The sequence below is a fragment of the Gobio gobio genome, assembly GCF_949357685.1.
Source record: "Gobio gobio genome assembly, chromosome: 5".
NCBI lineage: Eukaryota > Metazoa > Chordata > Actinopteri > Cypriniformes > Gobionidae > Gobio > Gobio gobio.
The window spans coordinates 62791935-62805061 of NC_137101.1; the positions used below are offsets into that span (position 1 = coordinate 62791935).

Here is a 13127-nt window from a genome sequence, read left to right on the forward strand (position 1 = left end):
CCGAGTCGACTCTTACATTTGAGAGACAGTAACTTTATATACGGTGCACTTTCAGATTTAAAAACTTTGCAGGATGTTTTCATTCACTTAGAACTTACACACTACATGAAATGTTATTTTTCAAAAATCCATAACCAACAGAGCTGTTTTAATACCATAACGATTGAAAATGTGATTGATTTCATTGAAGTCGCTAACATTTTCGATGCAATATTGAATGTTTTTGTTCTGTTTTAGCTGTGAAAATAGTTCCAAACAAAGATCACAGCAGAACCATAACAGCAACACTCAACCGTGTTTCATTACTGAATGATTCAGCGTTTAAATAACTGATCTTTTTAAAAGTAATCGCGTTAATGTTCTGACTTTATTTCAAAAGTACAACAATTAGTTACGTTACTAGCCCCCGCCCTGTCAATAAAACAGAATATAATAACCTCTTTCGCCTGCTATATTAAATTAAGATCTTTTTTAAAGCTCCACTGTGTGATATTTTCCCCCATCTAGTGGTGAACTGGTATATGACCATCCAGTGAATATTAGTTTCTGTTCCTCTCAATTCCGATTTGGTTTTAACTCCTACGGTGGCCGATTTAGTCCAAGATTAACATGGCTTCCAGTTCGCCCTCGTCCACATTGGACACGGTGCCATCGAGTGTTAAAACGCCAAAGGCCAAGCTTGAATTTACGGGTATGTCCCTCTTTGGCTAATGTACTTTCAAGATGGAGGGGCAACATGGCGACCCGCATTCGAACCCTGACCCGTATGTGTTTACAATGGCATATTATAAACTTACGAGAATACTTTATTACTTGAAAGAAGTAAATATACATTAATGAGCACATATATTTTTGAAAGAACTAAGTGTTTTTAGCGAAGAATAAACTAAAAAAGTTACACAGTGTAGCTTTAAAAGTGAAGGACCAGAAAAAACACGGACCAGTTATTCATCAAATCAGTTCTTTATTGAATTAAAGCAGTTTACCAGATTAATCAACCACCTTAATGTTTGATAAATGTTCATAAATGACAAAGAAAACAAAACATATATATGGCAATGAGATTAATAAGGCTTCAGGTAAACGATTGTCACATCGGATCATTGGTAGTGTGTAAAACGAGCCTCATCATCGTCATCATAATCATCAACTGTATATGATACAGCATGTAAAGCCCTTCTATGAGCAGAACATCACATCCGCCCATATCCTCCTCATGACAGCTGAAGAACTGCGCGTTTATATCTCAGAATAGTGCAAAAGTAAACTAGTGCAAATATTTCACTTCAATTACAGATGATTTTTGGTCCCCAGAGCACACATTTCCCAAATGACAAACAAAAGCCCCATCAAACACACCAAATGCTGCCTGACTAAATAAGAAAAACAGAACCGACCAAAGCGCTGGATGGATAAGAAGCAGCTTCACTCCGTCATCCTCCTCATGTGCCGTAGCGATCCTGCAGGAAAACACAGAGTTTAGCCTCACATCCAGCCGGATGAACGGGTCCGTTAACGGGGTTAGGGTAACCCATCTAACGGGTCAGCAGAACCTCACCTGTATAGAGGACACCACTCCGCTGGCCATGACGGACAGTTTTCCCGCCACAGTCCGAACGCCGCTCTTCAGCTGCATCATGTCCGGCACGGCAGGCATCATGTTGCTCAAGCGGGACGAGCCGCCGGACGCTGGACCGCAAACAGAGAAACCACGGACAATAAACACCGGAAGAGGTTTTGCGCAGATCTACGAGTAGAGACACGCACCTGCTGATTTCTTCTGCTCATCGAACAGATCTGCGGAGCTGATCGAGGAACTGCCTGAGTAGTTCTCCAGCCGCGCTCGCACTTCATACTGAAACACCAGAGAGAGCAGCGGTTACAGGGTTTCTGCAGGTCAAGTCACATTTAAGACTTTTTGAGACCTTTCTCTTAACTGTCACCGTCCCACAGGTGCTCTTTTTTGATCGCCTTTTTTTCCTATCATATATTTAAGTAATTATCATAAATTAGGTATTATTCGAAAGCTTACAAACTCAAAATTCATCCTGTGAAAACCGGACATTGTGTTACCATGGAAACGTTACTCCAAATTATTCTAGCGGGCTCCTCCCCATAGTGGGCGGTGTCATGTTTCATATTACAACATTTATTTTAACTACTTTATATTCAAAATCTTTTCCAATCTTGACAAAACACATATTGCCGGATTGAGTCTCAAGGGTCCATATTTGGTGACTGTTTTGTGATATTTGGACAGAAATGTTTAGGAAAATGCATCAAAAAACATTCAATGGAATTTGAAATGACACCCGGGGCCCGTTCTTCGTACCTCGCTTAATACATCTAAGATGATTTGACAGATCCCAGATCTTTTAATCGTGATAACTGATCTCTGGCTAATTTGGTTCTTCAAACGAATTTGCGGATTGGATTAAAATATCTGGATTAAATGATCTAAGATCACTGCGCGTTCTTGTGTTCCCTGAAGAGGGCAGATGCATCGATACTCGAAACCATGATCAGCAATGCAGCGATTGGCTGGCGTCAAGACAGCAACGTAATGACATCATATAATTAAAAAGCCACCTGGCAAAAAAACTTGACAAATTACACAAAAAAACCCCACGAATTTCTGAACGTTTATAAGGAAACAGCCAAACGACCAAACCAACATAAAAGTTATAATAGATAAATGATAAATGTTTTTTTTTTTAACATGATTACCAATTATTTATATTCACGATTTTATACAGTATTTGTACACCCTTTACATTTTTATTTCAAATGTTGTAATTTAATTTTTAATTCAATTTGAAGCAGATTTGTAACGTGACAGTATTCAAGTTTCTTATGGGTCAAGATCAAATTATCCTCTCTTACGCATCAAGCCACTCCCATAATATCCGTGATCACTTAATGCACGGCTCAGAGTAACTGTACAACATGTGTGTAAACCAATAAAAATAAAATTATATAAAATAATTATTCCATCACAAATAAATCTCTCAATCAAGTGGCTGTCTATAGTATTATACACAACATTATACATTCTCATATACATATACATATACAATATAAAATTTTTATATTATTATTTAAAATGATTATTATTGCCCCTGGTTCAGTAATGCACTCTTGTAATAAAGTAGCAGTGGCTGGGACAGATTTTAAGTATCACCTCAAGATGCAATCTAATCCTGTTTACATGAAATAAGCCGCTCGAGCAGGTTTAAGCTTACGGACCTGTTACTATGACAGCAAGTCCAGGATGAGCTTCGAAGAACCAAACAATCCGAGATCATGTCAAATCGTCAACAATCAAATCCAGCTAACTGAGTTAGCGAGGTACGAAGAACGGGCCCCGGTGGCAATTGCGTATAAACAAAATCTCATGGGGACTTCAATTTTTGTGATAACTTCAAATTTGGAAACTTTCAAACTTGGTTAGACATATGGCTTTGATTTTATAGTAATTTTTTTTGTAAAATATATATTTTATATGAAATTGAAATATTTAATGTATAATAATGAAATATTTACTACAGAATTTTTCATTTACAGTAAATTTAAACTTCCATAACTTTTTCATACTTCCATATTTTGAATTGCTTTCACTTTAGCAATAAATCTGCAGAGTGTCGTCTTTAAAACGAGACCAAACTTAGGTCTATATTCCAAAGCATTCTTGAATTACAGCCCTTTAAGTTTGGATAGTGCATTTTAATGTGTATTCTCAAAAAGGGGGGTGACAGTTAAAGGGTTAAGAACATTATGAATGAAATTTAAGACCTATAAAAGGAAATGCAGTCACATGATTACTTGCAAAGTACATTCATTAATTCAAATTGAACAAATCAATAAACTTGCACTTCCTCATAGCGCAATCCCACCAGGATTTTGCAAAATTTTTTTGGGTGATTTTTGAGATAAAAATGACTTGTTAATTTCCAGAAATTTGCATTTGCATTTTTTTCATAATTAGGGTAATACATAATATGGTAAATGTGGTATGTTAGATGCACAACAGTCACACATGACAATAGAACAAACAAAATATATAAATCTTGTTTATTATGGTATAGGAATAATGCAGGATCTCAAACAAATGCATGTTGATTTTTCGTTGCATTTAGTAATCGCGGAAACATGAAAAACTGGAGGACTATTAGCTGAAGAATAAAATCTGTTTTATGTGTCTGTGGTACAATCCGAAAAAGACTCCAATAACACAAAAGCTGATTGGCTGCAATATAAGCTTTCCTGTAGCTCAAACAGTAGAGCATGGCGCTAGCAACGCCAAGGTCATGGGTTCGATTCCCAGGGAAAGCAAGAACTGACAAAATGTTAAATGTGTACCTTGTATGCAATGTAAGTCGCTTTGGATAAAAGCGTCTGCCAAATACATAAAAAATGTAAAAAAAAAAAAAAAAAATAAGCTGCATGTCTCATTTGTAGTCGTAATACAGCAAATTATATTTGGACTAGCGAAAGAAAGAACTACCAATAAAATAAATAAATAAAAATATTCTAAAGTAGAATTAGCGTTACATGGACGTAGGAAAATTAAGACCAGTTTAAAATGATTTAAGACCTAAAACAGAATACTTCAGCGAATTTAAGACTTTTTAAGGCCTAAAATTTAGATTTTGAAATTCTAGACCCCGCGGAAACCCTGGTTTAACAACACAGAGCTCATCACACGTCTCAAGCGTTTGTTCACAGGCTTAATGTTCATTTTGTTGACATAATTTTCGTCAATTACCTTTTTTCACTGACGAAAACGAGACGATAACTAAATAAAAACTAGTGTTGGATGACAAAAACTATGACGAAAATCAACTGATATTTTTGTCAACTAATAAAAACGAGAGGAGAATGTTAGTGAGGGACGATTAGGGAAGAGATGGGGTCAGAACTGATGTCCTGAGTAACAGATGCCGGGGGAAAACACACGGCCTACAGGCTCACACACCCCCAATCCAGCTCCAGAGCGGCTCAATCAATAACACACATTTATGCCAGACCAGTGTTTATGAACTAATGCTGATGAATAATCACAATGTTTACTTTACCATGTTTATATAGTAATATGCTTTAGACGGTTGTAATAATGCATATTTGATCTCCCTCATCTGAACTTGAATGAGCAACTGCAATAGTAAGGCGAGACTTCAAAATAAGAGTCCCGGTGTATTTCCAGCTGGTATATAATTAAAAGTCACGCATTATATATTGTTTTTTGCTTACACAATAAACTGTATTTAATTTAATTCCCATTTAATTCAAAGTCAGGAGGAAAGACCAGTATTTGACACATATTCAATAAAGTATCAGGGTTATAATAGTTCACTAAAACCATTAAAACAATCTTCATTACTTGAAATTAAATAAATGTTAACTGAAATTAAACAAATAAATAAATAAACTTATTTGAAGCCTTAGCTTAACATGATATTAGGCCTGTGCGATATTGAAGAAAAATGCGATATCCTCGTTAAATAATGCGATATTCGATATTCGACACGATATTGCTTTAAGTGTGTAAAATCTATTTCTTTCCCCAACTGATATCCTTCATTTAAAGCATAAGCGACTGTGTATACATGAATAGTCATCAAGACAGCCATTTTGACACAACTGTGTGTGTATTTGACAGTTCGAGTGTGTAACAAGACACGAAAAAAGAGCGGCTTGTGCGCACGTTTCGGTGTGTGTGTCAGACAGCGCGAGACTGCAGTTGTTTTTCGCAAGTTATTGCGTTTAATAACTCATTTTAACGTCAAGCAAGTCACATAAGTAACAGTCGTGTGCCCAGTCTATTCTCTGCTAAATGCGTCAACCTAAAACGTGCACTTTTCACAATGTTGAAGTAGCCTATTAAAATCATTCAAATATTGCGTGCCCTTGCGATATGCATATTGCGATATGTACATTTGCGGTATTTCGATAGATTGCGCAGCCCTACATGATAGACTAACTAAAACAGAAATACAAAGTTATAAAAACTATATAGAGGTTTTTAAAAACAAACAAAAAAGTGAATTGAGCTCTCTTTCGCGTATTTTTAATGTCAAAAACAAAATGACGTCAAAATGTCAAGTGACAGTCGGTTATGTGACTCTTAAATGCTTAATGTATTACAATTGAACTAAACTCATTAGATTTTAGTCGACTAAAACTAAAAACAATTCAAGTGACTAAAATATGACTAAAACTAAATGGCATTTTAGTCAAAAGACTACGACTAGAACTAAATCAAAATATGCTGTGAAAATGAGCATTGTTCGCAGGGCGTCACCTCAGAGTTGTCCTGCTTGCCGAAAAACATGTCGGATGAAATGGCCTTGGCGTTGGCGAACTTCCTCTGGGCGTCATCAGAGACGCACTGCGGCTCCGTCGTCCTCCTCGCCACGGCCCTGTGGGAAAACAAGCACACGGCGTTCAGCGCACGGCCTGCTGGGATAGAAGCCGAGCTCAGGAACGCCCTTGTCTGACCTCTCTGTGTTCAGGTCGATGTCAGCCTGCTGAAAGAAGAACGGATCCGACGAATCTTCGTCCAGGAGCCTATGGGAAGACACAGGACACGCTCATGAACAAGAGCACACATACTGGGGATGCGCGGTATACTGGGAAAATACCGGCATGCATTTTATTTCAAACGGTACGATATCAAGATTTTGCTCATTTCGGTATATGCTGCTGTTCCGAAGTTCACCGCTAGACTCAAACTGACGCGAAACCGGCAAATGTGGTGCCATAGAGGAACAAAATCAATACAGCAGTTGAATCTCACTCAACACGCACAAAAGGAGTTAATAAAGAGAGGATTAGAAGTGAAATTTGGAATGACTTTGCTTCTCAAACTGCTGAAGAACCATCAAACCTTGCCGAGCATCTGCCACTTGCCCATCCTGACTTGTACAAGACATTAAGAGATCGACAGGTGAGGGCATAAATCAAACTCTCATTTAGACATTTATTATCTTTTAACACTGATCAACGCACATACATAAGATCGTATCGTTTAAATATAAAGACATCTCCAGCGTTCGTTTCAACCAATGACATTTAGATTTCATAATATTTGCACGCACACTATTGCACTATATTCTCGTAAGACATAACCAACTGTGTTTATGTGACGACTCACTAAAGATGGACATTTTTGACATAAGTTTGTGTGTATTTGTCTTAGGAAAAACACTTAATCTGGAATGCGCGACGCTCTTTATGCTTGTGTGTTTGTTGTTGGTATGAGCAGAAAGAAAACTCTCTCTTAGCTCCATCCCCATGTATGACGGAATGCTATAAAATCACTTGAATGTTCAAATTGGCGAGGTTTTTAAAAGATGTGGGCAGTGATTTCCGTCAGCTGTCCCGAAACGAAAGCTTAAGCGTTGAATCTGAGCGCGCAGATGCTTTTATAGTGCATGTGTGATGTCTTTTGAAGCGATTTGCTCATTTTGAGAGCTAGAGAAAGGTGCAGAAATTACTTTGCACAAGAAAGTTTCCAAATGACTGATTTGATCATCTTTGTTGATTCACGAAATAATAAACATCTGCGTTAATTTCCCGCTTTATAAACCTCAAACCTGCGAGAGTGAGTAAAATTATGCGCAATACCCGCGTCAAAATTCAGACCCTGTATGGTATCGATTTAATATCGGTACTTCGGTATTAGATTATGGTACCGTACCGAAGCCAAAATTGCGGTATTGAGCCATCCCTAACACACACACACACACACACACACACTCATATCTTGATCAGCGAGGCGTCACCTGCAGGAGAAGCGCTTGTCCTGGTCCTCCTCGTCCTCCAGGTGTGCTCTTCTGCTGGAGGAGCTCAGAGCCGGAGCCTCCTGCTTTATGATCCGCAGGTCCTCCGTCACAGAGTGCGACAGGCCGCTGGAAACACAGAGAGAGAGAGGTCACTGAAGGTTGTATGTTAAAGGGTTAGTTCACCCAAAGATGTAAATTGTGCCATTAATGACTGAGCCTCATGTGGTTGGACACCCGTCAGACCTCCGTTCATCTTCAGACACAAATGAAGATATTTTAGTGTAAATCTGATGCTCTGAAAGGCCTCCATTGGCTCAATGCACTTTACACTCTCAAGACCCTTAAAAGACACTAAAGACTAAAGTTACAAAGTCCATCTCACTACAGCGGCTCTACAATAACTTTATGAAGACGAGAATAGTTTTTGTGCGCAAAAAAACCCTAAATAACGACTTCTATCACGATGACCGATTTCAAAACAAGTCTTCATGAAGCTTCAAAGCGTTATGAATCAGTGAGTCGAATCATGATTCGGATCGCGTGTCAAACCGCCAAACTGCTGAAATCACGTGACTTTGGCGATTCAAACCGCTGAATCGACTCACTGATTCATAACGCTCTGAACCACTGAATCGACTCACTGATTCATAACGCTTCAAACTGCTGAATCGACTCACTGATTCATAACGCTCTGAACCGCTGAATCGACTCACTGATTCATAACGCTCTGAACCGCTGAATCGACTCACTGATTCATAACGCTCTGAACCTCTGAATCGACTCACTGATTCATAACGCTCTGAACCACTGAATCGACTCACTGATTCATAACGCTCTGAACCTCTGAATCGACTCACTGATTCATAACGCTTCAAACTGCTGAATCGACTCACTGATTCATAACGCTCTGAACCGCTGAATCGACTCACTGATTCATAACGCTCTGAACCTCTGAATCGACTCACTGATTCATAATGCTTCAAACTGCTGAGTCGACTCACTGATTCATAACGCTTCGAAGCTTCATGATGCCGTGTTTTGAAATCGGTCATCGTGATAGAAGTCGTTATTTAGGGGTTTTTGCGCACAGAAACTATTCTCGTCTTCATAAAGTTATTGTAGAGCCGCTGTAGTGAGATGGACTTTGTAACTTTAGTCTTTAGTGTCTTTTAAGGGTCTTGAGAGTGTAAAGTTGAGCCAATGGAGGCCTTTCAGAGCATCAGATTTACACTAAAATATCTTCATTTGTGTCTGAAGATGAACGGAGGTCCGATGGGTGTCCAACCACATGAGGGTCAGTCATTAATGACACAATTTACATTTTTGGGTGAACTAACCCTTTAAAGGTTTATCAGGTCTGGCCTCACACACACACACACACACACACACACTGACCTGCGCGCGCCGAAGCCCATGCCCAGCCGCTCTGCCTGCTCCTTCCTCTGTCCGCCCAGACGGCTCATCTGCTGCTCGTTCCTCCTCGCGCTCCTCTGCAGCTCCAGACTGTCGAACGAGTGGCTCAGGGACGGACCTCTGCACACACACACACACACACACACACAGGTGTGAAACACTAGCGGCGTGCGTTAGGAGGAGGGCGAGGCGGGTCACATGCTCACGTCGGGTGCTGAGGGTCGGCCTCGCTGCTCTTCATCTCCTCCTGCAGTCTGTCCACGGCCTGAGCTCGCTTCTGCTGCGTGCTGAAGCTCTGACTGCTGACCTTCTGCGCACCCAGACCGGCCTTCTTACTGCCCGTCTGACACACACACACACACACGTTGGGTTTTCATGTTTTATGGGGACTTTCCATAGGCGTAATGGTTTTTATACCGTACAAACCGTATATTCTATCCCCCTACACTGCCCCTGCCCCTAAACCTACCCATCACACACACACACACACACACACACTGCCCCTGCCCCTAAACCTACCCATCACAGGAGACATTCTGCATTTTCACATTTTCAAATGTCCCCACAAGGATGAGGATTTCGGATATTGCCATCTTTGTGGGGACATTTTGAATAAAAAAAAGTGTCTGTCCTTGAATTAATTAAATTATATCTAAAAGTTTATTGAAGATATTTCTGTAAATTATATAGGGAGCCCTTACTTGCACATTAATATTACAGGTTAACAACAGAGCCCAAACTATTAGCCTAAATTCAGTTGCTATTTATTTTTAGGTATAATAATCAACACTCAAATAACACATTGTATACAAACATGTAAACTTCACATAAGGCAGTTTTTGCATTAACTTCTCAATCGAATTATAAAATAGTTTCATGACAGGTTTATTTAACATGCATGAAATAATCAAGACATCAATAACAGGTTAAGTAGAATATAATGAATATATAAGCTAATAGCTAATATAATGAATATATAAGCTAATATAGAGCATATATTTAGTGAAAGAGTTGATTTCTCTAGTGAATCAAATTCTGTGGACACTGAATGACTGCCTGAGGTAAATGTGATGCTAACGTTACATGACATTGTTTAGTTTACACGCAGTTATATTGTTGTCTTTCCGCCGTTGAAACATTGATGGAGCGATTACAGCACATATATACATGACAGTAAGTTGTAATGCATCTTCAGCATACCTTCAGATGTTCATTCATGTTTATTCTTTAGTGAGAGATGATCGATCGCCTTCACAGATGATCGGCCGCTTGAACTGTGATCATCAATGATCAGTCACGCCACATAGAGTGTCAAAACGGCATTTATCGTTTGACTTTCGTGATAAAATGGACTGAATATTTAATATGTTCGTGTGGGAACTCGGATTGAAGTGTGTTCCGCGCTTAAAACAAGCCGACTGTGAACTGTTAAAGATTGCACCCAGAAACCGTTCGGTAACGTTACACGTGTGCACCGAACACACCCCCAAAAACAAAAACTCTCCGGTTCTACGCGATTCACGTAAATGACCCAATTGACCCAAGAAAACGCAGATTGTCGCAGAAAAGCGACAAGTTTGCAGGTGTGTAATGATGATTACTAGCTCTTCTCCTGTTTATTTATTGCCCCTTTATGATGAATCGCTTGTTGTGTTGTGGTAAAAATGACAAACGCCCTGAATTGAGCTTATGTCACATCATAAAACGAGATGCCCTCCCTGTGACATCACTTCCTGCTCTACGGATGAGCTGTAGTGAGGAATAATAACAGTGTCTGTGGGAAACTCACGGCTTTCCTGCCGGTGGTGGCGGTGGGTTTCTTCTTCATCAGAGAGGGCAGCTCTGTAAGAGAGGGTTTCGAGTTATGAATATGAAGATGATTTCAGGTGTGCGTGTCTGTCTGAGGGCTGTGAGAGTCACCTGATGATGAAGATGATGGTGATGAAGGGGACGCGTTGAGCTGCTCCACACTGGGACCCTCCTCACTGGCACCAGCACCTGCACCCATCAAACACCAACAGTGTCCAGAGAGACCAAACAACTGCATACTGTATATAAAACACCACGCCACACCATCACACCGTTATTATTTCCGTCCTGGACTGGGTCAAGCGCTTGGCTGGTGTTCAGCTGGTGTCCCTCCTTCAGCATGGGCAGCTAAACACAAGAGATTTAAAGAGATTCGTGAGAGCTAGACCTTTGTTCACTGTGCAAGAGTTCTAGGTGGTTGCTAGGGTGCAAGTGAAAGTGATTGGCTGCCCCTCTTGTTGCTACGGTGCTCTAAATGGTTGCTAGGGCATGGCCTGATGGCTTTATGATGATCCTGAGAGACTGAGTGGTTGCCTGAGTAAAAATGAGCCAGTCGACATGTCTCTATCACACTGTGATCCAGAGTTATGTTCAATACAAAATCCCTATGCAGTTTACACATGAGCACTTCCTGTTTCAAACGATTGGCCCGTATGATAAGAGCGGCGAGGCGTGACCTGCTGACCTGAATGTGCTGAGAGAAGAAGTCCTCGTGTCTGTCGACGGGCGACGTGGGTGAGAGCGGAGCCTGACTGTCCAGCCACAGCTAAAGAGAGAGAGAGACATGAGCTTCATCATCATCATCATCATCAAGAGCACATGATCTGTGACATCACCTCAGTGCCGTGCTGCCGGGTGGCCTGCGTGGCCTGACTCTTGATCCGCTCGCGGTACAGTAGCGCCGCCTTGCTGCTGTATTTGATGTTGGCGGCGCTGGAGGTGCAGCCGTGCTGACTGAAGAAGGCACTCTGTGGGAAACACACACACACACACACACACACACACTCGTCACAGACACAGGACAGAGCGCGAGAGATCTTCTTCATCATCACACACTCACCGCGTTGGCGTTGCCGCCCACTTGCATGCAGCGCAGCTGGAACCAGGACCAGTTGCAGTCCAGCTCCGTCGACCTGCAGACGACACACAGAGCTTTGAGCGATACAGCTCAACTAATGAAAATAAACTGTTGATTTAGCAGGTGTTATGGCCGCCTTCTGGAGAATCGTAGACTCTGGAGTGAGCTTCCCTGTGCCCCGCTCGCTCTGAACAAGTGGAGGAAATTGGGCGAGATCCACGGAATATGGGGAAATGTCAGAATCGGAACGCAATACAACGATGCTCTTCATTTTTACAGAAAAACACAGTCAAAGACGCCATTGTAAGAGTGGACTCCTGAAGATGGTTCAATCTACAGGGTTGCCAGAGACTAAAGAACTGTTATCAGAAAGATGGAAGAAAACTGTACATTTCTCGTCTATTTCCACCCACTGCAACTTATACCAACGACGGAGATAAGCGCAGTTACAATAGAAAAATATGTGGGAGAGTGTTGCTATAAGGTGACTATATTGTATTGCAATAGGGAGCACTTCAAAGACACACCCATGACCCATTAAGAGACGAGGGACGACCCTTTTGGACCATGAGCCGGACACACAGACCGCTTTTTTCCGTCGTTAAACTAGCAAAAGTGGATTTGGACACGCCCTCAGAGCTCAGATCAGTGAAATAGGGCCCTCAGTGTTACTACACTAAATCTACTTCGAGTCATCTCCCTTCTTATCGCGCTAAAAACCTGATTAACCAATTAGACTATACATTTCAGATGCTTGAAAACTGACCACCATCGCCCCCTGGCGGCTGGTCCCAGTATAGCTCATAAGCCCCGCCCCCTTCTTCGTGTATTCTAATGGACGCCAGACAAACTGAATAAACACTGCAAACGCATTTCTCCCGAAGATGGTCATCTCAGGACGGTTTTATCACGCCGGTGTACCTTCAAGGGGCGGCGGCCATTTTGTCTACAGTGTATTAGTGCTACGCTTTTAAACCCGTTTACTTTTCTCTCGCAATTGTGAGTTTATATCGCGCAAGAAAAAAAGTCGGAATTGTGTGATG

The 13127-nt window shown here is 41.0% G+C and overlaps 1 protein-coding gene across 1 annotated transcript in view; it reads right to left on the reverse strand.

Annotated features, from left to right (window-relative positions):
- Nucleotides 1–949: 949 nt before the first annotated feature.
- Nucleotides 950–13127, reverse strand: part of arfgap3 (ADP-ribosylation factor GTPase activating protein 3) — a 13217-nt gene continuing 1039 nt past the window's right edge. The window contains exons 3-16 of the mRNA XM_079817240.1: nucleotides 12067–12139; nucleotides 11843–11974; nucleotides 11692–11772; nucleotides 11279–11354; nucleotides 11118–11195; nucleotides 10987–11039; nucleotides 9404–9540; nucleotides 9180–9317; nucleotides 7785–7910; nucleotides 6499–6567; nucleotides 6302–6419; nucleotides 1768–1855; nucleotides 1559–1689; nucleotides 950–1460 (exon numbers count right to left, since the gene is read on the reverse strand). Of these exons, the coding sequence (XP_079673366.1) occupies nucleotides 1443–1460; nucleotides 1559–1689; nucleotides 1768–1855; nucleotides 6302–6419; nucleotides 6499–6567; nucleotides 7785–7910; nucleotides 9180–9317; nucleotides 9404–9540; nucleotides 10987–11039; nucleotides 11118–11195; nucleotides 11279–11354; nucleotides 11692–11772; nucleotides 11843–11974; nucleotides 12067–12139 (1318 nt within the window). The 3' untranslated portion in view covers nucleotides 950–1442. The remainder of the gene's footprint in view (nucleotides 1461–1558; nucleotides 1690–1767; nucleotides 1856–6301; nucleotides 6420–6498; nucleotides 6568–7784; nucleotides 7911–9179; nucleotides 9318–9403; nucleotides 9541–10986; nucleotides 11040–11117; nucleotides 11196–11278; nucleotides 11355–11691; nucleotides 11773–11842; nucleotides 11975–12066; nucleotides 12140–13127) is intronic.